The sequence below is a fragment of the Amia ocellicauda genome, chromosome 16 (assembly GCF_036373705.1).
Source record: "Amia ocellicauda isolate fAmiCal2 chromosome 16, fAmiCal2.hap1, whole genome shotgun sequence".
Lineage (NCBI taxonomy): Eukaryota > Metazoa > Chordata > Actinopteri > Amiiformes > Amiidae > Amia > Amia ocellicauda.
Window position 1 is genome coordinate 7886809 of NC_089865.1, and position 22494 is coordinate 7909302.

The 22494-nt window shown below is 34.8% G+C and overlaps 1 protein-coding gene across 1 annotated transcript in view; it reads left to right on the top strand.

Moving 5' to 3' along the window:
* Nucleotides 1-22494, top strand: part of lrp1bb (low density lipoprotein receptor-related protein 1Bb) — a 316016-nt gene that overhangs the window by 66885 nt on the left and 226637 nt on the right. The window contains exons 4-6 of the mRNA XM_066688514.1: nucleotides 11377-11496; nucleotides 13235-13363; nucleotides 18784-19041. Of these exons, the coding sequence (XP_066544611.1) occupies nucleotides 11377-11496; nucleotides 13235-13363; nucleotides 18784-19041 (507 nt within the window). The remainder of the gene's footprint in view (nucleotides 1-11376; nucleotides 11497-13234; nucleotides 13364-18783; nucleotides 19042-22494) is intronic.

Sequence of the window (22494 nt, forward strand, 5' to 3'; positions counted from 1 at the left end):
ATGAAGGATTTAAACAAGTACGTTGGGGAATAAAATGAAATGATATGGAACAGATATTCTGCCATAGTGGACAATACAAAACAGGTGGCTTTGAAGCAGATATAAAGACAGCCCAGGAACAATAGAATATGAAAAACGCAAATCTGAAGTTAAATTAAAACAATTTAAAAAGTAGTTATATTAGGCCACCAATGGACTGCAAACGTCAATACAATGTAATAATGGTGATCTATGAGTCTGGTAATACAAAAATACACACAGCTGGCAGTGCATAACAATGGTCCAAGAAGAAAACTGTTGCAGTCATTTTACAACCTGCCCAGAGTCTTGGCATCCACCTCATATAACTACTTATAAAAACCACATGACACTGCCCTCACAAAAGCACAAATTTAGGTATAATCTGCATCAACTGCTTTGTGACATAGGCAGTTAATTCCCCAAAGATGGCACATTTGAGATTTGCCTTTCAGAGTTGCTTATTCATACCTTTTCACTGGCATTGCATTTTCCAATTTTTTGATTTATTCAACAGGAAGATTTTGTGATGCCTGTGAACAGCAGAGTGTTGATTGGAGGTGTAAATCTTTATGGCTTGTTAAGACCTTTAAGATATGAAAACACATTGTAGACTCATTTTTGGTTAGTTTTTTTCCTGAACAACAACAAAAAAAATCAATTGCTAATCTGACACTTCAGAATAAACTAGATAAAAACAATCCTTTGAGACTAAAATATATTGTCCATTTCAGTTGCTACCCTGCATTCTTATGACCACATAGACAGCTCATATATATTGCCACTGCCAACATTCAACTGAGATACTCTGTCTTAATGTATCAGCAATGTAACAAGATAGACATATTATGAAAAATGATACTTAGATGAATCTATAAATCTTTTCTAACTACACAGCACGCATTCAGCTTGGTTGATGGCAGGTGACAGCCCCCTGTAAAGAGAGTAAAAAAGAGACCCCCTGATCTCAGATTCTTTTATTTTTGTTTCATGTTTTTTAACATTTTCAACATTCTCAATAACGTAGCATAAGTCTACACATGTGGTTAGTGGTTATTCCTAAATTAAACGTAATTGGATTTAATAAGATGTAACACGGTATATTACTGGTACTTCTTAAAAGGGCAAATCGCTAGTTACTCTAAAATAAACAGTTTTAGCTTCAGCTTTATGAGTGAAATATTGGTACGAAGTGTTTCGGTGCTGCTGCAAAGACAGATGATGACTCATTAATTCCCATTTAGACTCCTTTTCCAGAGTGGGTAAAGGGTGAATGGTCTCTTATAGGTGTTAATAAATGTAAATACTCCAGTTCAGACTTGGAAAAAATATTGAAGTTCACTTATGGATAGTGGGGCAGGGTAGAGAGCACACACAGCCAATCACCAGCTGCCTCAAGCTCTCTGACTGCCTTCTTTTTATACTGCATGGCTCTGTACCCCCCACCCCACAACCCCATCAATTAGTCAGTGAAGAGTTCTGGGAAATTCAGTTTTTCTTCTAGGTTTATTAATTTCTTAAATTAACAGAGCTCCATCACAGTATATGTGTGTGTGTCTGTGTATAACATGGAAGATGTACTTTCTGTTGCCTTTAATAGGTTCATCAACTTTACAGGAGGCATATTTAACTACTCCTCCACACAGAACCTCTTCATCTGCTCCAGGTTGTGTAGCATATGTGTGAGGACTACTATTTTCAGCTCATACCACACATTTGCTATTAGCTTAAGGACTGGAGATTGTGATGGCCTTTGTGATAGCACTTTCTTGTGCAAAATACAGTTTAACCCAGGAAACTCCCTCAGAATTAGTAAATGTTTAAGGGAAGCTTAAGAAAGCAAAGATAGACAGCTCAAACATCATGTAAGATCTGTCTGTAACCCTTCAAAAGTCCTGGCCTGGAGTCCTATAATTTTCTCAAATCAGATCTATATTTAACCTGGAGGGGGATCTTGTGAGGCAGTGCAGCCTAAGAGCATGACATTGTGTTGCTGGCAGAGTAGGTAGTGCTGTATCAACTGTATCAACACCTTCACCAGTCGAGAAGACATGGAACTTTTCAATCAGTCTGTACTGCATTTCAAAATCTAGTCCATACCCTAAAGCATAAGGGAGCTTTGGAGATGCTGGCATAACAGTAGGATACACAGTTGGACTTCATTATTAGGAATTATGGGGGTATACAGTACAGAAGAGAGCTTTAGTGTTTTATTATCATGTATCTTTATCTTGCAGCTTGTACGTTTTAAACAACAAAACTCTAAGCTTACTGACTCCTACAGGGAATACTGGTCTTAAGAACAACCAAGTTTGCCAATTAATGTGTTAGTGGCCTGACTTGCACACGAGCTGCAAAATAATACATTAAAAACTTTGACTGCAGTTAAGAAAAATGCAAATTGAAAAATAGATCACGTTGATTTTGGCATGAAATTATGTAATTATATCTTAATGTGTTTTTAATTTGTATTTCTTCAGTCAGGACAATAGAAACTACAATACAAATGGAAAGAAAATAACATTCCAGTCAGGCTATTCTAAATCAGACTCCACTTGTGGATGTGTTATAACAAGTTACAATTGGGATAACATCTACTGATTACTATTAAATGACCTTGACAAATATGTTTTCAAAACATTCAGAAGCCAGTCATGAAATGCTTCAAGTATTGCATCTCTCTATGGTGTCAAACTGCCATGGACGCATCTGAGGTGTCTGAGCTGGAATTGTGCCATGCCAAATTAGTCATACAACAAAAAACTCACGTTTGCATGCTAGTGATCCCAGTCTTGGCTGGCATCCCACAAGCATCGCTTCCATAGCATTAGCACACCTGCTTCTGGGTAATGAAAACCTACAGGGAGAGTTGTATAACATAGTATTCTCTTTTGTGAAGGGTTCTGGTGAAGCATTTGTGTCCAGTTCTTGGTGCTTTTTCATTCAACTGCTAGACTCACGATGGCTTTCAGCAGAGCAGGACCAACAAATCTCCAGTGCTGCCTACTGATAATTATGATGAGATGCATGACAGGATAAAGTACATAAATAAAATATAATGGAAATGATAAGTTTATTATAAATAATGAAACTTGATTCTAGGTGATTTTCCAGATCTAGATCCTTCATCAATAGAGTATGGGAAACAGTCAAGTTTCAAGAACAAATAGTGGGGATACAAAAACTCCAGCTGCTCAAGACTGAACAGGTTTGAGTAGGTGTCAGAAAGGGAGAAAACTTATATCATAACCATATACTCATAATGACTTCTACCAGGATTTATGTGCGATGTAGTGGTACTCGTGACTGCAGGTACCTAATGCAAATTCTTGGATAACAGTGCTCTGCCTGCATTCCTGGAATAATATGGCTGAGATTACGGCCTGTTCTTCTCCCAACATGATAATGCACCATGTCAAAGTTGGGATCATGTCTCAGTTTTTCCAGGATATTAATACTAATTCATAGCCTTCTCAGATTCTTAAAGTTAACCCAACTCGAGGCATATATTCTCCCTTGCAATGTCTGCTACCTTAACACTACCCTCCTGGTCTCTGGTGTTCAATCTCTAATGCTCCTTTTAACTCGCATCACCTCTCCTTGATGCTCCGTAATCTCCTTGATTGTAACTTTATCTCTACCACTGGTAATTATTCTTGACCCCACTGTATGTAGCACCGATGTATCCATTATGGTCCTTACGATACATCGATGCTTCCTTCTGTTGTTCCTTTTTATATCTATACTTATTGTTACACTTTAGGTTTCCTTCATTTTAACTGTAACACTGTAAATATGTCTAGTTTTAAATGAAACTATTGCCAGCTGGTCTTTTTCTGTAAGTGGGCTTTTTTTGGCATGGTTAATGTCTACAAAATCGTATTTCTTTTCCTTGTATGGATTAGAAATTGATTCCCCTATGAGTTTGTGTCAGGTTCTATAACTGTCTTGCCTATATTTGCAAAGTGTACTGAAAACTGTTTTGCTTTGTGTGTATACACATACACACACACACATACATGCATATGTATATTTGACTTGGAGGAAACATTTAATGGTGAAATGCAACAAAGGTTGGTTTCAGCACCTGTTGTTTTTCTTCTTTTAATGTAGTCTAGTTGTGTTTATGGTCAGTATCATGTTGGAAAACAAGCACTTCTCCCACCCGTTTCATTCCTGAGAGTATTGCATGATGTTGAGACATAGAATAATATTCTGCCTTTACCATATATCTTGTTTATTCATAATTGAATCTCTTCACATAACCATATCCATATGTTCCAGAAGGGACTAATCAACATTTAAAAATGATTTGACCTGTTGTACTTTTTTGAATCGTGTTTTCTGTGGAAGCTGAAATAATCAAATATTCGTGTGTTTTTAGATTAAGAGCAGGGTTTGACATTTTGAGTCACAAGTCCCCTAATGTAAAACCCTCACAAATATTAATGACTATTTCCTTTGATATGGAGAGATTTGATGTGCAGTTTTTATAAGTAACATTTTTTTTTCTGTCTCTTTTTCGCACTTATTTGACTTATTCTCTAAAATGAAAAGTGCTTTTCCTTAGGAAGAGTAACTATAAATACAATCATTGTATTTTATCTTATATGGGGACATTTTTTACTGAAGAAAGCTTGTTCTTTCACAACATGTCTATAACTCTGTTGCTGTCTTTCTGTTTGACGCACTACATAAATCAAGTTTGGAAAGCACAGTGCCATACTGTGTTGAATGCCAGGCGTGTATTGAGTGTATTGACAGTGAATTTGTTAGGGTGTTGAAACAACAGAAATCTGTTAAATATTTCCAGTGTATTCAATTTGACCGATTTCTAAACACAATATCTCAAACATGAGAATGCAATTCAGTGTTTTTATTGTTCCGAACCTAAGGGATATTTACACCATATTATAAATCATGAATTTGCAAATTGTGTATGTTTAATTGCTTAAATATGAAATATGCTATAATATACTATATTTCTTCCAAATTCAAATCAAATATTCAACACTAGATGTCTCGTTTTAGACTGATGTTTATTTGAAAGTACTTAGAAAGAAAGATTACGCTTGGTCAATTGATTCTGTAGATAAATTACCCTTTGCATTATGCATGTTTAGTCTTTTTACTTAAAAACTATGTCTATAATACACAACCAATGATTAAATTGTATCTTGGGGGAATTTCTTCATCAACATTAAACCAAAAATATGCTGTGCCACAACCTTGTTACTTAAAGTAGTAAAGTAAAGTAGTGTAGTGTTTTTCAGTATTATTCAACATCATTGTATGAAAAGGTGTGTATATATATATATATATATATATATATATATATATATATATATATATATATATATATATATATATATATATATATATAAATATGCATTTGCATGCTACATTAACTTTTTAAAATATTATTTGGAGTATAAATGGATAGCTTACTTTCTTACCTCTTTTTTTCAGTGTACTTCTGTTGATGTGAAATACTGTGGCATTTTGACACTGTTCAATATCAACTTGGACAAGGAAGGATCTATTGAACGGGGTCAGAAAGCCTGTTTTTCACACACACACTTCTCAAAAGAAACAGCCAAATCTCAAAGGATTCAAGACACAAATATAGCATTGCTGTAGATTTTAGTTTGCCACATCAAATCTTCTCTTTTCGTAAGATAATAGTATTTTTTAATTGCCCTAATTCCATGCTGGGCCCCAATGACTCCTAATGAGATGTTGGAAGGCAGGAAAGTAATTTTACCCCATACCTCAGACAGCCCAATCTACCACTCATTGAGTTTTACTGGTAAATGGGCTACGCATCTGCACAGCACATTCCAACAAAACCCACAGATGCTCAATGGGATTGACATCTGGTGCCTGTGATGGTACGGGGTAATGTTAGCTTTCTCTGTCATGTTCTTCATACCGACTGCACACACATCCATCTGTGATGTATGGTAGGATCATCAGCTTGGAAGTTACACTCACTTTTTGGGTGGAAATAAATCAGCAGCTAGAAAATGTGTTCGAATGCAATTCTCAAGTATTCTCAGGATTTCATTTATCCCTTCAGGTGTATTGAGGGCCCATTTTACCACATATGACCTAACCAGTTGTCCTATATGTTTGATATGAATTCTCCAAATATTAATGTGACATTAGTTCCAAATATTTTTAAGAGGTACAATGTTTTACAAATGCATACTTGGGGGAGGCCAAGACTCATTCGATGACAGACTTTGTTTGTTTCTGGTGAACATGTGTACATTACAAAGTTAAGCTGAGTGTGTTTTTTGTAGATTAATGGGTCGGTGTTTATTTATTTATATTTATTCATCTGGTATATAATGTATGTTTTCTGAATATTTTTCATACTATTCATATGACTGAGCTAGAGTGGTTAAATCACATATTTTCAAAGGAAAAGGAAAATGTAACACCATTTACTTGTGATAATATATTTACATTACTATGCATGGTTTGCATTTATATGAGTATAAAAAAAACATTTGTTGCTTTACACATGAAGAATATATAAGACTACTAAAGAATTTATGAGAATCGGAAAGGAAAACGGGAGAATCTGAACTTGAATTCCCCAGTCAAGTTGTGTTCCAGTCCTCTTAAAAAAATGTTATTTGAGAATACATTAAGTACAGAAGAATTATATACAATGATCTTGCAGATGTGCTACCAAGATTATAATCCAAAATGACACCTCGTTTTAATCATTCAGATGTATTTTATTTACTCTTTGGTGTTTCCCTGCACTAAAATGAGTCATCAAACATTATCTTTTCTCAAACATTGTCTTGGCAAACACAAGCAAAATATTGATTCCCATGCCAAAAAATGTAATATAAACAATTCATTGCTAATTTCCTGAACATTATCTGCCATTGTGCCTGCTGTCCACCTGTGATAAACAGGAAACTAGGGAGCCATTCTTATTGTTATGCATTTGCTCCTTTAGTTAGAAATCGGGTTTGAAAACAGGATTGTAAATCTCACCAGCAGTTAAAAAATATAAGGGTATCCACAGAGCAATATTTTCAGTAATATAGTTTACATCCTTTCTGAGTTATTTAAATTCCAGTTGTCCATTAGACGTACAAAAGGCAGACCATTTAAACAAACAACAAATATATAAATAAAGTACCTTTTTAGATTCAGTGCCCTGCCACAAAATTTTCCTCGAATCCATCCCCTCTAGATATGATGGGGAATATCACATTTGATGGTACTTGACCTTGCGTGGGTGTAAAGGTTAGTTGCAACATCTAAAGTTAAGCCCACAATGAACTGCGAGCCAATTGAAAAGATGACAAAGATGAACTGCAAGGCAGTGAAGAACTGACCAGACCGAGCTCATGTGTTACGATAATCAGGTTTTCATCAGTAGACAGGCAGCTGTGTTTCAATATCCTATGTCATCCTCTGGTCGCTGCTGCAGCTGGTCACATTTTTTGTTTTTAAACCCTGACATCATTGCAGTCTGAGATATTCCAGGAGATTTATGAGAGACTTTATGACACTTACGATACAAATTAAGTAACCTGATTAAGGCAAATAAATCCTGACTAGAATATCAGCAATGTCTACAAAAAGGCAATTGAATAATATTAATGTTATGTGAAATCAGCTTAATGATGCATTACATCTTATGGCTAACCCTGTATATGTTAGGTATTATACCGCACTCTTGTTTTTCTGAATTTCTAAGCTTTTAGAAATATGCAAAATTATTAGTTTGCAGAGGTTTTATGGTTTAATTCTGGCTTCCCAATTAGGAATATTGCATCACTTACGCTAATATATACATTTTAAAGCAAAATTAATTTAAATTGGTAACTAAGGGCTGGATTAAATCAAAACTTTGACCCACCCACTAATAGCAAACTACAAAGCTGTACATCATAGTGGTTAGTGTCATCACCTAAATAATCTAAATCGATTTTGGGATATTAGTAAAACAAATATGTGGTGCAATTGTAGGATTTACACAATATCTTGAGGTTTTGGAATATATATTCAATATTAACATTATTGTATTAATATGGTATCATTTTTAATCAATGTATTTATTTAATATATTTCTGCTTCACATAGTATGAGTATCTATGTTATAAAACATCCCGCTGAAAGTACTCTTTCATTTATCTTGATCAACAGGAAAAAAGTAATCAATTATTCTTTAGTAATCAATTTTTCTTTACCACAGAATTAAATAAGTGTAATTTACTTTCCAAATCTGTTACTTTGGAACTGTTAATCATATATTTTTTTCATAGCCCCTTAACAGCAGAATTAATCTTCATCAATCATACAGTTCTTAACTATATATCTATTTTTTCTAAATACAGACTGTTCATCATAATATAGATTATTAAATGTCTGTGTGTTCTGCAGTAGTTTAAAATCACTGAGTAGAACCTGACATTTAAACAGTTGTGGTGTCATTGCTGCTCATTGCTGACTAATCATTTTGAAATGTGTCTTTATTTTATCATTTTATATCAGCTAATTTCTTTCAGATTGATAATATAGGTGTTATTTTGCCTGTATTACTTTTTAAGATTTTAAGATATTAAAGAAACACTAAACATCATTCATTTCAGTGCTTCCTGATAAGAATGTCAGAAACAGCTTTGCTATTAGCCACAATACAGAGCAGCTGCTCTGTTCAAAATCCTCCCAAACATTATTACTAATGCCCCATCTGCCTCTGTTTTGCCTAAAAAACAAACAAACAAAACTTAAAAGCTATCCGTAAATAAAAATTGCTCAATATAGTTGAAGTTGCAAATGAAAACAAAAAAGAGTGAATACATTTTCAAAAGATTTTTCTCATGCAGTGTGTTTTCAGTCTGGAGGGGGTGCCATTTGACCCCTTCCAGAATAACTCCTTATAATTATTTATTTGTCATTTCTAAGTTACCAGTTCAGAGATGTGTGCATTAATAATAAACCCCATGCAGTTCTTTTTTAATCACTTCTCTGGAAGGAATCACCAATCACCAGCGTTGCATGCAGCACCCCTCAATTGCAAAATTACAGTGTATGACAGAAGACAACTTGAAAACAGTGAGATGGACATGAACTACTCTCTGTTAATCAGTAAATAAGTATATACATACACTATAATTCTGGAACCATGATACTCCTGTTATTTCCGCTACTCTAAACTAATGAATAAAAAAGGAGGAGCAGGAGTTTTTGTCTCATCTTTCACCTCCCACCTATGCTTCTTTCACCACTTCACTCTCATCTTGCAGATATGTTTCTTATTGGATTCCTTGTTGGAACCGAGGGATGGATAGGATATTTTAGCCAACACCCTGGTGCCCTCTGTCAAACAGCTGAAGCTTGGTCACAAATGGGTTTTCCAACACAATAAGGATCAGAGGCAGCCATTCATGTCTTCAACCAAATGGTTTAGACACACAAAATCAACAATCCTGATTGGTCATCACAATCTCCAGACCTCAATCCAATAAAAACATTTGGTATTGCACAAGGCCAAGGCACACAACCTGGAGGAGCTAGAGAGGTTCTGCATGAGGGAATGGTCTAATATCTCTCCTAAGAAGATACTCTCACAAAATACTGTGGCTAAAACCTTTTTCCTGGTGATCCACAACTCTGGAAATCCATGAAATGTGCTGAGAATATGAACGGTTTGTCATAACAATGGCGCCATCTGGACAAAATGACTGAAATATGACTAGGAGACAATGAATCCGGAACACAATCACTGTAGGAACATCGATCAAATTCTCAGATCAAAATGTATCAAATGGCATAGATCAGTCCACCATGATAGCAATCAAAGCTGTGCATAGGCATTCCATCACACGACTTCTGCAGCGTATTGCCATCTGTTCAGTCACAATAATCTCCCAGAACATATTTGTGCTTCTTGCAGTCTTCTTCATATACCTGTCAGGTTCAGCACATAACAATTCAGCTGGGTGTAGGTCCTAGGAACCAAAGACACAATTACAACAACAACAATAACAAAAAACGATTCATGTTATGACTGTTATCCATACCTCTGCAGTTTTCTTACAAACATATTGGTAGATATGTAGCTTTGGGAGCAAATTTAGCTCAGTACTAAAATGCTTGGAAAATCACAGCTAATGTCTGTTTTATTTTCTGCTTCATGTTAGCTGTTTCTGTTTCTCAATGTTCTTGTGAACAATACAGTGTAGCCTGCCTGTCTAATTATATATTGTGTTTTTTCAGAAAAACTTTCAATTTGAAAATATTCCAGTGGTACAGTGAGAAAAAAAGAGCTAAAGTTTCATGAGGGTATTTAACTGCATTATCTCATGCTCAAGGGTGTGATAACCTTGTGTAGGTAGTATTTCATAGGAAGCATGATAATAGTCTCCAAGGTGAAATGTCAAAGTCTTCTGAAAAAAGGACTTAATGTAAAATAACTTATTAATATTGAGTTTATTGTAATTGGTTGCTGCACATGTTCTGCAAACAGAAGAGAATCATAGCAATGTTTCAACTGATTTAAAGATTAATGAATATAGTAGATGGTCGGGTGTTTCATAATATGTACCATTGGCCATCCTACATTACTAATGAAGAATACACATTACAACATTGAAAAAAAAAAAAGTTTTAATTTAAATATTTCACATATAATGTATCATGCAAAACCTATGCATAATTACATGTATAAGAAGCAGATTGGATATCTGCTTTTAAGTTGAGTTTAAGGACATTTGTACTGTAAACATATTCATCACATTTAGATTTTGCAGTTCCCTTTAATTGCATTGGAATATGAAATTGATTAAATTATTACACAATGCAATAAAATAGCTTCATGCAGTGGGCTGTCTGTTATTTAACTGAAAATCATTGGAGCTGGTGTGACAAATGTTGGAGAGCCCAGCTCTAAGTCACACTCCCTGAGGCTGAAGGTGGCAGAAAAAAACAATACGCAATTTGAAGAAGAAAGAGACACACACACACGAAAAGAAAATAAAGTGCAAGTTTCATAACATAAACATGTGCCTTTGTGATTGTTAGTTATGAATTGGAAAAGTGATGGCTAAGTATCATCAATAAGAACCTTAGGAGTATAATGTATTTTAGAGGCAAATTAAAATGTCCCTGCAATTCCATTTTACACTTTTTTTCAGAAAATATTTTTCAATAAATCACTTTTTCATTTAAAGGTAGAGTGCTTATATTAGAGCAATCAGTATTGTGCTTTTCAGATATGTTCAGATAAACAACACAGAACGATGGTAACTAAATCTAAATTCTATTATCAAGGCAGCCACAAAAGACAAATGAAAGCAATTTTAAATTGTCCTGTCTTTTCAGAGCTTTTACCAAAATGTCATCAACTAAAATGTCAATACGGATGTGTAATGACAAGGAATGGGACATTTTGCTATTGTGGAGATGGCTTTGAAGTAGCAGAAGATGGACAGAGTTGCACAGGTAGGCAAAACTTGAGAGGAAAAAACATAACCAATTTTAAGAGACTTGAATATTGCTCTATTAACATTGTCAGTCCTTATTTTAAAACATATTACCTTCACTCTTGCAAAACTCCCAATATTAATGAGCAAGAAGCATGAAACATGTACCCATCTATCTGTGATATAACATTTATAAACATTCAATGCAAAACAGATTTGACAACTGCAGATTAATACCAGCTATACAAATTGAGTTTTGGTGGCTAGTGTTGCCCATTTATTCTGAAAGTGTCACCCATTTTGGTAGTCCAAAGAGATTTCCATCTTTGATGTTTTAATGAATCAGGTAAATACAGTGGTATCCTGAATTACCCTTTTAAAAATTGACGGTACCTTATTTTGATGTGTGTGTGGGGAGGAGAACTGTGAAACCTACAGGCATAGAATCAAAGGTAATTGTTATTATTGTAGGCTGGTGTCGCTAAGGTAATAATAACTGATGTCAGTTGGATTTATGGTAATTTAAGGGGAAGCTGAGAAACCCTGAAAAAAATGTTGGTTTGTTAATAAACTTACGTCGCTGCCTTGGTGTGGTGAAAGTAACTAGATGGATGTGCAAGGTGAAATACAGCTTTGTTCAAGAGCTGTAAAACACCTGCTTAACAAATCGGTCTAATGTGGTACTCACCAACCTGTCTGGCCAACATGGTGAGTTATGGGTAACATACCCCCCATGATATTTCCAGAAAACAAACGGCCCCCAGTCCCAGGTGACTAGTTTGCCACTGACCAAGGCTGCGGTCTGGAGAGCATGAAAACAGAAGGTGCTAACAATCACCGGGTACAGACAGGCTGCCATAGTTTTCTGACCCTGGATACATACAACTGCAGAACTGTCTCTAGTGAAGCATAAATCAATTAAAGAAGTGAAACTTGGTGAAATGAAATAGGGAATTGTAGGACTTTGTGAAATTAGAAGAAAGAGACTGAAGAAAAACATCATAGAATGTGACAGCACTTCTGACAGAGCAGCAAGAATAGCTATCCAGCTAACAAAGAGATATCAACTTCAGATTGTCCAAGCCTGTGCACCTACATCAAGCAACTTGGAGAAATTGGAGATTTTATGAAGAAATAGGACAACTACATGAAAAAAAGAGCACACTTTAAAATTATCATGGGAGACTTCAATGCAAAACTTGGAAAACAATAACATGATGAGACATCAGTGGTTAAATATGGATATGGAAAGTAGAACTTTCCAAAAATATTTTTTCAAGAATAAGACAACAAGAAGATGGATCTGGAGAAGTCCTAATGGAGAAAAGAGTGAAATTTACTGCATCGTAACATACAGTAAACATATAATAGGACTGCGTGTGTAGCGTGTGCAGGTTGGAGCTCCACTCGGATTCAAAACCACACCATCACAGGCACACCTCGGAGTGAACCGCACCACACAACTGCCCCCCCGCAGAGTGACAACTCGCTATGCCATTAGACCGGTCTCCTGACACAGGAGATTTATACACGTCACCGTAACGAGCTCATGCACACAATGAGAATGGTTACCTAAATAGATTCAATACTGGATCGACCACAGAATGGTTCAGTGCAGAATGCGTCTTAATACAAAAATGTAAAGAAGAAAACTAGTGAAGAAACCAAACAGGCCAATCAAACAGAACAAGTTCTGCCTGTAAGTTATTATAATTAATTTATTAGATATAAATTGCCTTTCTTTTCCTTTCTCTTAGATTATGATGAATGCACAACATATGGGATTTGTAGCCAAACCTGTACGAACACCTATGGGTCTTATGGATGCAGCTGTACAGATGGCTATCTCCTGCAGTCTGACAGAAAGAGTTGTAATGCCAAGACTGGTAAGATGTTATACTACCTCTTAGATTATTTAGAATTTATTTTGTGATCCCCTTACAGGATATTTGTGTGTATTAGTTAATATATACAGTGAGGGAAAAAAGTATTTGATCACCTGCTGATTTTGTACGTTTGCTCACTGACAAAGAAATGATCAGTCTATAATTTTAATAGTAGGTGTATTTTAACAGTGAGAGACAGAATAACAACAACAAAATCCAGAAAAATGCATTTCAAAAAAGTTATAAATTGATTTGCATGTTAATGAGTGAAATAAGTATTTGATCCCCTATCAATCAGCAAGATTTCTGACTCCCAGGTGTCTTTTATACAGGTAATGAGCTGAGATTAGGAGCACTCTCTTAAAGGGAGTGCTCCTAATCTCAGCTCGTTACCTGTATAAAAGACACCTGTCCATAGAAGCAATCAATCAATCAGATTCCAAACTCTCCACCATGGCCAAGACCAAAGAGCTGTCCAAGGATGTCAGGGACAAGATTGTAGACCTACACAAGGCTGGAATGGGCTACAAGACCATCGCCAAGCAGCTGGGTGAAAGTGTTATGGTCAGATGAGACCAAAATCGAGCTCTTTGGCATCAACCCAACTCGCCGTGTTTGGAGGTGGAGGAATGACCCCAAGAACATCATCCCCACCGTCAAACATGGAGGTGGAAACATTATGCTTTGGGGGTGTTTTTCTGCTAAGGGGACAGGACAACTGCACCGCATCAAAGGGACGATGGACGGGGCCATGTACAGTCAAATCTTGGGTGAGAACCTCCTTCCCTCAGCCAGGGCATTGAAAATGGGTCGTGGATGGGTATTCCAGCATGACAATGACCCAAAACACACAGCCAAGGCAACAAACGAGTGGCTCAAGAAGAAGCACATTAAGGTCCTGGAGTGGCCTAGCCAGTCTCCAGACCTTAATCCCATAGAAAATCTGTGGAGGGAGCTGAAGGTTCGAGTTGCCAAACGTCAGCCTCGAAACCTTAATGACTTGGAGAGGATCTGCAAAGAGGAGTGGGACAAAATCCCTCCTGAGATGTGTGCAAACCTGGTGGCCAACTACAAGAAACGTCTGACCTCTGTGATTGCCAACAAGGGTTTTGCCACCAAGTACTAAGTCGAAGGGGTCAAATACTTATTTCCCTCATTAACATGCAAATCAATTTATAACTTTTTTGAAATGCGTTTTTCTGGATTTTTTTGTTATTATTCTGTCTCTCATTGTTAAAATACACCTACCATTAAAATTATAGACTGATCATTTCTTTGTCAGTGGGCAAACGTACAAAATCAGCAGGGGATCAAATACTTTTTTCCCTCACTGTATATATATATATATATATATATATATATATATATATATATATATATATATATATATATATATATTGCATTACTATAATATATATATACTGCAGTACTTAAGGACTGTAGACCTTTGTAGAATCCATCTATGATGAACATATCACATTATGAAAGTAATGTTTAATGTGTTTCATTTAGCAGGATTCTTGTAATATCTGCATTGTAATCTGCAGTTCTGTTTGCTGATAATTAATATACTAAGAAATCAGCAACATAACACTGTTGTATGAGATGTCTCTCTAAAATTCCAAACTTGACGACTTTTTTTTGTAATCATTATGTGAAGGCGTTGTACTCACCTTTTCCTTTTTTCCACTGTCGTTTTGGAAGATTATTATTTGGTATGTGGTAAATACAATGCAACTTACCCGAGCACAATATATTACATAAACAACAGTGTATTTACAATATAAAACATTAATCTAAAACATGAACTTATAATGAATGTTGTGATCTACAGTATGTAGTATATACATTTAATACATTTTTCATACAAGATGGTGCAGAGTTTTGAAAGTACATGTATGAAATAAAAAACACCCACAATTATATTTTGAAACATAAAAGATTGAAATAACGAGCTGAGATCTCTGGGAGAAAATAAACTGGTGAGAGATAAGGTAAACTTTGTAGATAACCAAAGCATGCAATTTTAAAGACTAAGTGTAGCCCATTTGCTCTTTGTGTTTATCACAACTCGTTTAGACTGGCAGGAATGTAGGCGTTGAAAATATGGCCTTATACACAGCACAACAGTTCAGTCATATTCTCTTCAGTTTGGAACAGATCTAAAGGAAGAAAGACCGCAATCAACCCATTGGATTTTAAAAGAAGAAAAAATACAAGCAAGGTCAATACTGAATATCTCAGTGTTTGACTCATCAATGAATTGCTCTACCTGTTTAAACCGAATTTATGTTTGCTTTTCTAAAGAAGCATGCACATATAAAACAGTTGTTTGACCTTCACTTGAAATTAGACAAATTAAATAATATTGTTTTTAAATATGCTTTTTAGTAGGTGTATATGTACTATATTAACATTAAACTTATTACAAATAAAATGCTCACATACATCATTGTTTGGGTTTATAGTATTTTAAAATTATATCTGACAGACCACAGCCTTAAGGATGTGTCTCCTTCATTAATGCAAGTTAGCAACTTGAACATGTTGCCATGTACACATATAGGAAGCTTAAAGACTTGATCTAACATGTTGTTGTATGTATCCATCTATATTTGTTGGAACACTTTTTTCTCCCATAGTATTACTCACTTTAAACAGCTTGTTTGGTATGTTTAGCATTCACAACACATGCATCTATAAAAAACAGGGAGGGGGGAAAACAGTACAAGGAGATCTATTTTAAGTTGAGAATAATATTTACTAATGTATTGCCATATTCCCCTCAGCGACTTCTTAGAGTATGTCAGTAAAGCTTGCTTTGCTTCCTTTATTCTCAAGACAACAAACTGAGTGATTCAAGTCATTGTTTTATTACTTTATTTTCCATACAATACATGAGTACTGCTGGTTAGATATCTAAAAAGCAATGCAAATTTCATTAACCTCGTTGTTTATTAGTTTCGCATGTCAGCCCTCTAGTGTGAGAGCCATCCGTGATGTGATTAGTAAGGCAAGGAGGAAGTGTGGCTTGAGTAGTCTCCAGAGGTGCAATAAAGATTAGGGTCTCACAGGTGGGGTCTGGCCCATTTGCTATGGGGCAATATATGAAGATGTTTTATAAGATTATGTGCAAGTCTGTAATAATAATAATTTATGAATTATTTTTCAGCTCTGCTTATGATTTGTTACCAAGAAATCAAGGCATGGGCTTGAGACAGGAAACAGCTGGTCTTTGTATTCCAGCTACATTCTTCTTCATTAATGCAGATACTTTAAGAGTACAGACATTTTAAAAACGTTATCTGACTGTCAAGAGCTTTCAACCATAATACAACCATTATGTCATATTCACTTCACAATTGCATTTTTGCAGCCCTCTGTAAGTGATCAATTTATATCCATTGCGTTCATTCAGGTCTTTAGAAACAAAATAGCAATGCACTATGCTCTGTTAAACTTCAAATAATAGTCATCCAAAAATGGAATTTTTTTTATTAAGTCCATATACTCGGAAGTATTGAGAGCTCAGAGTTGTTCCTTTCTTACAAAATATAGCATTATCTCATTTTATATGTATATATTTAATAAAATGTCATTGTTCACATCCTAATGAATTTTTATAATTGTACATTCAATGCAATCATGTAATATATGTGCGGTGGTGTGCTTCAGATATGGGGCGGGGGGGGGGGGGGGTATAAGTTGGCATTTCTCCAGCAGATGGGAGTAATGCTGGACCGAGCAGCCTTGAGGACGCTCTCTCACATGGAAGCTGTCATCTTGAAACTGAATCTGGCAGGAAAATGTAGTGTGAACAATGAGAAGATTGTGTAATGCAGAAATAGCCCTTAGTTCTCATTGTACTAGATATGGCTGGGCTATAGTTTGCATGTATTCTGTAGGTTATATGAAATTCCAGAGGTGAGATTCCTACACTGCATACTTTGGAAGCTATCCATTAGTCACAGCACAGTGGTGGCGTACTGAAGTTTCACGTAGGTAGTCTGTGATTGCCCTAGGCATATTAGACCTCACTTGAGTGTAGCATCCTTAGAGCTTTTAATCAACATGACTGGTTTTCTACTAGGAATAATCTGAATATCATTACACATAAACTTAACTGAACCCAGAATTCACCTACATTAATATTAATTTAGCAAAACAGATTGCAATACCTTGATAATTGTGGGCCTTCCATTAGTTATGTGAATTCACACATCTGCATTTTAGTACAGATCTATATACTGTATGGGAGCATCAGATAGAGGACTTAAAAGTGTGAGAAGTACATTAGAAATAAAGAAAAACAGAATATGTTTTGTTAATTGAATAAATTACATCTTTTGCACAACATTATTCAATTAATACAGTTACGTTTACTTTATATATTTGAGCCTTCAAAGAATTAACTCTCATTCCTAGTATATCTGATCAGTATATTTGATTTCCAGTTTACTAGATACAGTAAACTGGTGTTTGATTTTAGTTTTCATTCATTTCATTTTTCAAAACATCAGTCATCAAAACAGGTTTAATAATAGTTGTAGAAGAGCAATGAAAAACAGATGAAAGAGATTTGTACTCCCATTTTAAATTTTAAAAGGATGTACTTATATTTGCAAAAATAAACTACCAAAAAAGCTGTAAGAGCATAAAACAGTAAATAAGTAACATCTTCAGGGACTGGCAGACGGAGGAAGATAATCCAGTCTGAATGATAATGTGACAGGTAAACATAGCACAGACTTATGCTTTACCCCAGCTTGAATAGACTTTACTGCTGTTGTTTTGTGTGGAAATTGACAAAAGCTGTGTCTCTATCTCACTGCAGGATCACAGGGAAGGTGTGTAAGGAATTTTCAAAGGATATGTTTCTGTGAATGATAGTGACTCTAAGTTATCTTAGCAATACTGTGAGTGAGAGAAAGTATCTGCTTAGATGAGTGGCTGTCGGCAGATAACATAAAAGGGTTTTGAAAGGGACGTGAAGATTTATTACCTGAATTAAGAAAACTGCATGTGAGTTAAAGTTTCTTTAAGAAGTGAGATAAATCATGCCCTGTCCAAATGAACTCTGTATCTGAAATATCATTTGGTCAATTAGGTGGCAGAGGTGGGTGGTGCAGATCTTATGACACTCATTAAATCACCCATAGACTGCATTGAAAAGTAATGTGTAGGTAAGCTTGCTTGTCTAATACCTACTGTCTCTTTTAAGGAGATCCTTTTATGGCTCTGTAGACGAAGAGCAGGAATAATTATTCTACCTCTTCTGCAATACATTATTCTCAGACATAACAGGTGCTGTGTTGGCACATCACCAACTGTACACCAAAGAACTGACACACATTTGTTGAGTGTAAAGGCTGTTATGTTAACAATTCATCCTTTCGTTCCTTCTTTCTCTCTTTTTTCAGAACCCAGTGATAGACCACCTGTGCTCTTGATTGGAAACTCAGAAAATATTGCTGTAACATATCTTAACGGATCTACTATGCCAACCTTAAAGTCGTTGGATACCAATGGGACCCTAACATTGGATTTCAATTACAACGAAGAGTCAATTTGTTGGGTCACAGCAGTTGCATCAGCTAGTCAGCTACGATGTGCCAAGATGACAAAGTTGAAGGGTTTCTCTGAAGAACAAGAGAAAAGAACAGGACAAAGCCTACAAAGTAAGAAAATGGGAGGGGCTGTGATTTTGTTTTTTGTTTGTTTCATGTATGTGGGTCAGCATCAACCTTCAGAGGAATTGTGCATTATACATGATACTGCTTCCCACACAAAAGTGAAACCAAACACAAAAACCCTCACATCTTTACAACTGCTTTCACTGATATAAAGAATACAGGAATCTTTCTAATTAAATATTTGACCTACAGTTTATCCATTTGGTTATTGTGAATTGTGAATACTACAAAAAGCATAATAAAAACAGCAAAATACAAATGTACTTCTGTTATGCTTAACTAAAGTTCCAAGCCAATTTATTAGTGTAGCTATTTGGTCTATTACTATTTGTGAGTAAAGTTTGCAAAATATTATGTATAATGCATACACCTTTTTTTGTTGTTGTCTATACTAAGTATGGTTGGGATATATTTTAGAATAAAATACTGCAGATTACATCACAAACCAGTGGTAGGTTTTTTGCCTCATATGCCTTGTAACCTTTCTTGTCCTCTTAATTTAGCTGTGCAGTACTAGTACAGTCTAACAAATAGGGAGCATGATATGGCCCTAGGCATGGAGGTCACAGAGGTGTAGTATCTGTATGCATTTGGATCTAAAGGTTTTCTACCTGAATATGATTCATCTTTTGCTGGGTGATACCTTTTCTAAACCTCTGTTATTGAAATAATTCAAGATATTCTATCCCAATGTGCAAAATATGTACTAGTATGTGTGTATAGGGAAACAGCATACATAAAATACTTAAAAGCAGGTAAGTTGAATTACAAAAGCCATTTTTTGTATTTTTACGTTACAAAACATAGTCAATTTTTCATTGAGTTCATAAGGGTGCCTCTTCCAAAATAACGTTGCTGTAAATATTCAGCTCATAGGCTATTTTAAGAATGCTTTCTCTTTAATCAGTGATACCTAGCTCAGTGGGAATTACCAGATATTACTGACAGTTCTTCCTCAGTAATGAGCCCCAACTGAATGCAAGAACTTTTACCCCCAAGCTACACTATAATCCCTAGTAATTCTAAATATATATGGATGCTTTTCTATTATGAAACTTATACAAAATTGGTATTTTTTATGGTTTGAAATTGTATGTTTTATTTTTCTGCTCAGAAATACTTATTTAGGAGTATAAGTTCTTTACTTTTGATCATCCAGGAGCACTGACTACTGATCTATGTGTTGTGTTTTTCTATTTTTATTTGTATGTGCTTTGCAAATTATAACACAGTGCATTCCAGAGTGCATGGGAGTTTTTAATGATAGTATTGCTTTTTCCCTTAAATATACAAGAACCTTGTTATTTTTTAAGTGTACAAATTAAAATTATGCAAATTAAAAGCATCCATCACAGCTGATATAATATATCATGGTATATATTGACAATATAAGTTTAAGATGGCATTATAATATTTAGACTTTCTCTATTTTTAATCAGTTTTTTACACTATTTTAATATAGATGTGTTTTTCCTTTTAAGAAAAATAATGGTAACAATTACAATTTTGTTTTCATTAATGAGAGTTCCATTGTCCAGATGATTTATTGATACGATGAACGTCTTGGCAATTTGACTCCCCATCTTACACTATTTGGAGTCAATGAGTGGGTGATGAATGTGTCTGGATATTATTCTTTCTAATACAAGGATCCACATGATGATTAGCACTATTACTCACCCTGATATATACTTGACACTTTGTCAGAATGGGTGTAGTTCTTGAAACTAATAATTAGAATATTACAATTAGGTTATTGTTATTATTTTTACTACTAGTAGTAGTAGTAATAATAATACATTAATTAATCAATTAATTAAATCAGGTCTTCACAGTCACAGTGCTTGACATTGTAGAAGATTATAAAGTTTTCACTCTTGGAAGTCTATTAGTTCAGTCAATCTTTGTAGAAAAGTTTTAATGCTTACCTTATTTAACATGGTTACTTTATTGCAAAGAGGTTACTCTTTTATTTTGATAAGTAAGCCTTAACCTCGTGGTCCCAGCTTCATGTTGTGTGATATACTGTGTTGTTATGATTAATCAAGCTTCCAAACTGAATATACCTCTTTCTTACAGCCTGCCAATGGATGCATACTAATTGCTAGAATCATTATAGCTGCAGCTCTGTTATCTTTTAGGCATTGTGCCAGTGTTTTATCACAGGATTACTAAGGCAAAGACAATTTTAATGTGGGAGGCTTTGATACATAAAAAACCTAAATTCATATATTCTTTTGAGCTCAATGAAGGAGCCAAACTGATTGAGAGTGCAAAGAATGCCAGTTTAAGATTGCTTTCCCCCCAATATACAGTGGATGCTATAATCCATCATTTCACCATTGTAAGATTTTTTTAAAGGGAAATTACAACATAATTGGAATTATTTTCAAAACAACTTTACAAAATTAATTACAGCTCTAAAATGACACCAAACAAGTTTATTTTTGCATGCATATCTTATCCATCTAAATGGATTATCTTGATACGATTAAACTATAATTATATTATGATTGGCATGAACCTTTACTATGCCTGGAATAATGCAAGCATCTGTATTTTTTGAACCTTTAATTAATCAATTCTGAGATCTAATAATAAAAAAAACAAAATCATTATGATTTTTTAGAAATGTAGACACTAGCAAATACTTCTTCAATCATTTTAGTAGATCTGGCATTTGAGAAATAGGCCTACATTAAACGATCCATAAACCCTTATAATTTGTCTTAGCACTTTGGAAAGCAAATACTAATATAATAATATATATTTATTTCTTTATAATTATACTTTTTGCCTTATACCAGAATAATACTTGTACTCTTTGTGTTTAAATAAAATACATTTCAATTGACAAGAACAGAAAAGTTGCACTGAAATGTCACTTTACAGTTCACCCTAAAATTCTATAATTGCCATTTGAAAACCTTCCAATTTAGTAAATTAGGAAGGATAAAAGACTGCATGTTGTCTCATGAGAATGTGAAGGCAATCAGAAATGAAAATGTAATCTGAAAAAAGGAAGTTAATTTCTGTTTCAGGAGAAATAAGGCACCACAATTGATGATTTCTGTTAACAAGAAAAACTATTAAAGAGGAAAATGTTGAGTGTATAAACAGTACTTCTTTTAAATATATAAAGGTGAATAACATCAAAAGAACACCACATTCTGAGTACAATATTAGACCTCATTTGCAGTATTTCAAGTAAATTAGCTTCTGAGATTTGAAATTATTCCAGTCTGCTGCTGAAAATCCTATTTAACATGATTGTCTTCATGCACTCTACCAAAATATATGGTAGGTAAATGAAAAATCTCTATATAGATCATTAAAAAATAGATTGAGCAACCCTGGCCTTAAGTTACTTCTTACCTATCTAAGGATTGAACTAGGTCTCAGTCTATAATAAAAACTAGAATTTATGAGGTCTACTTA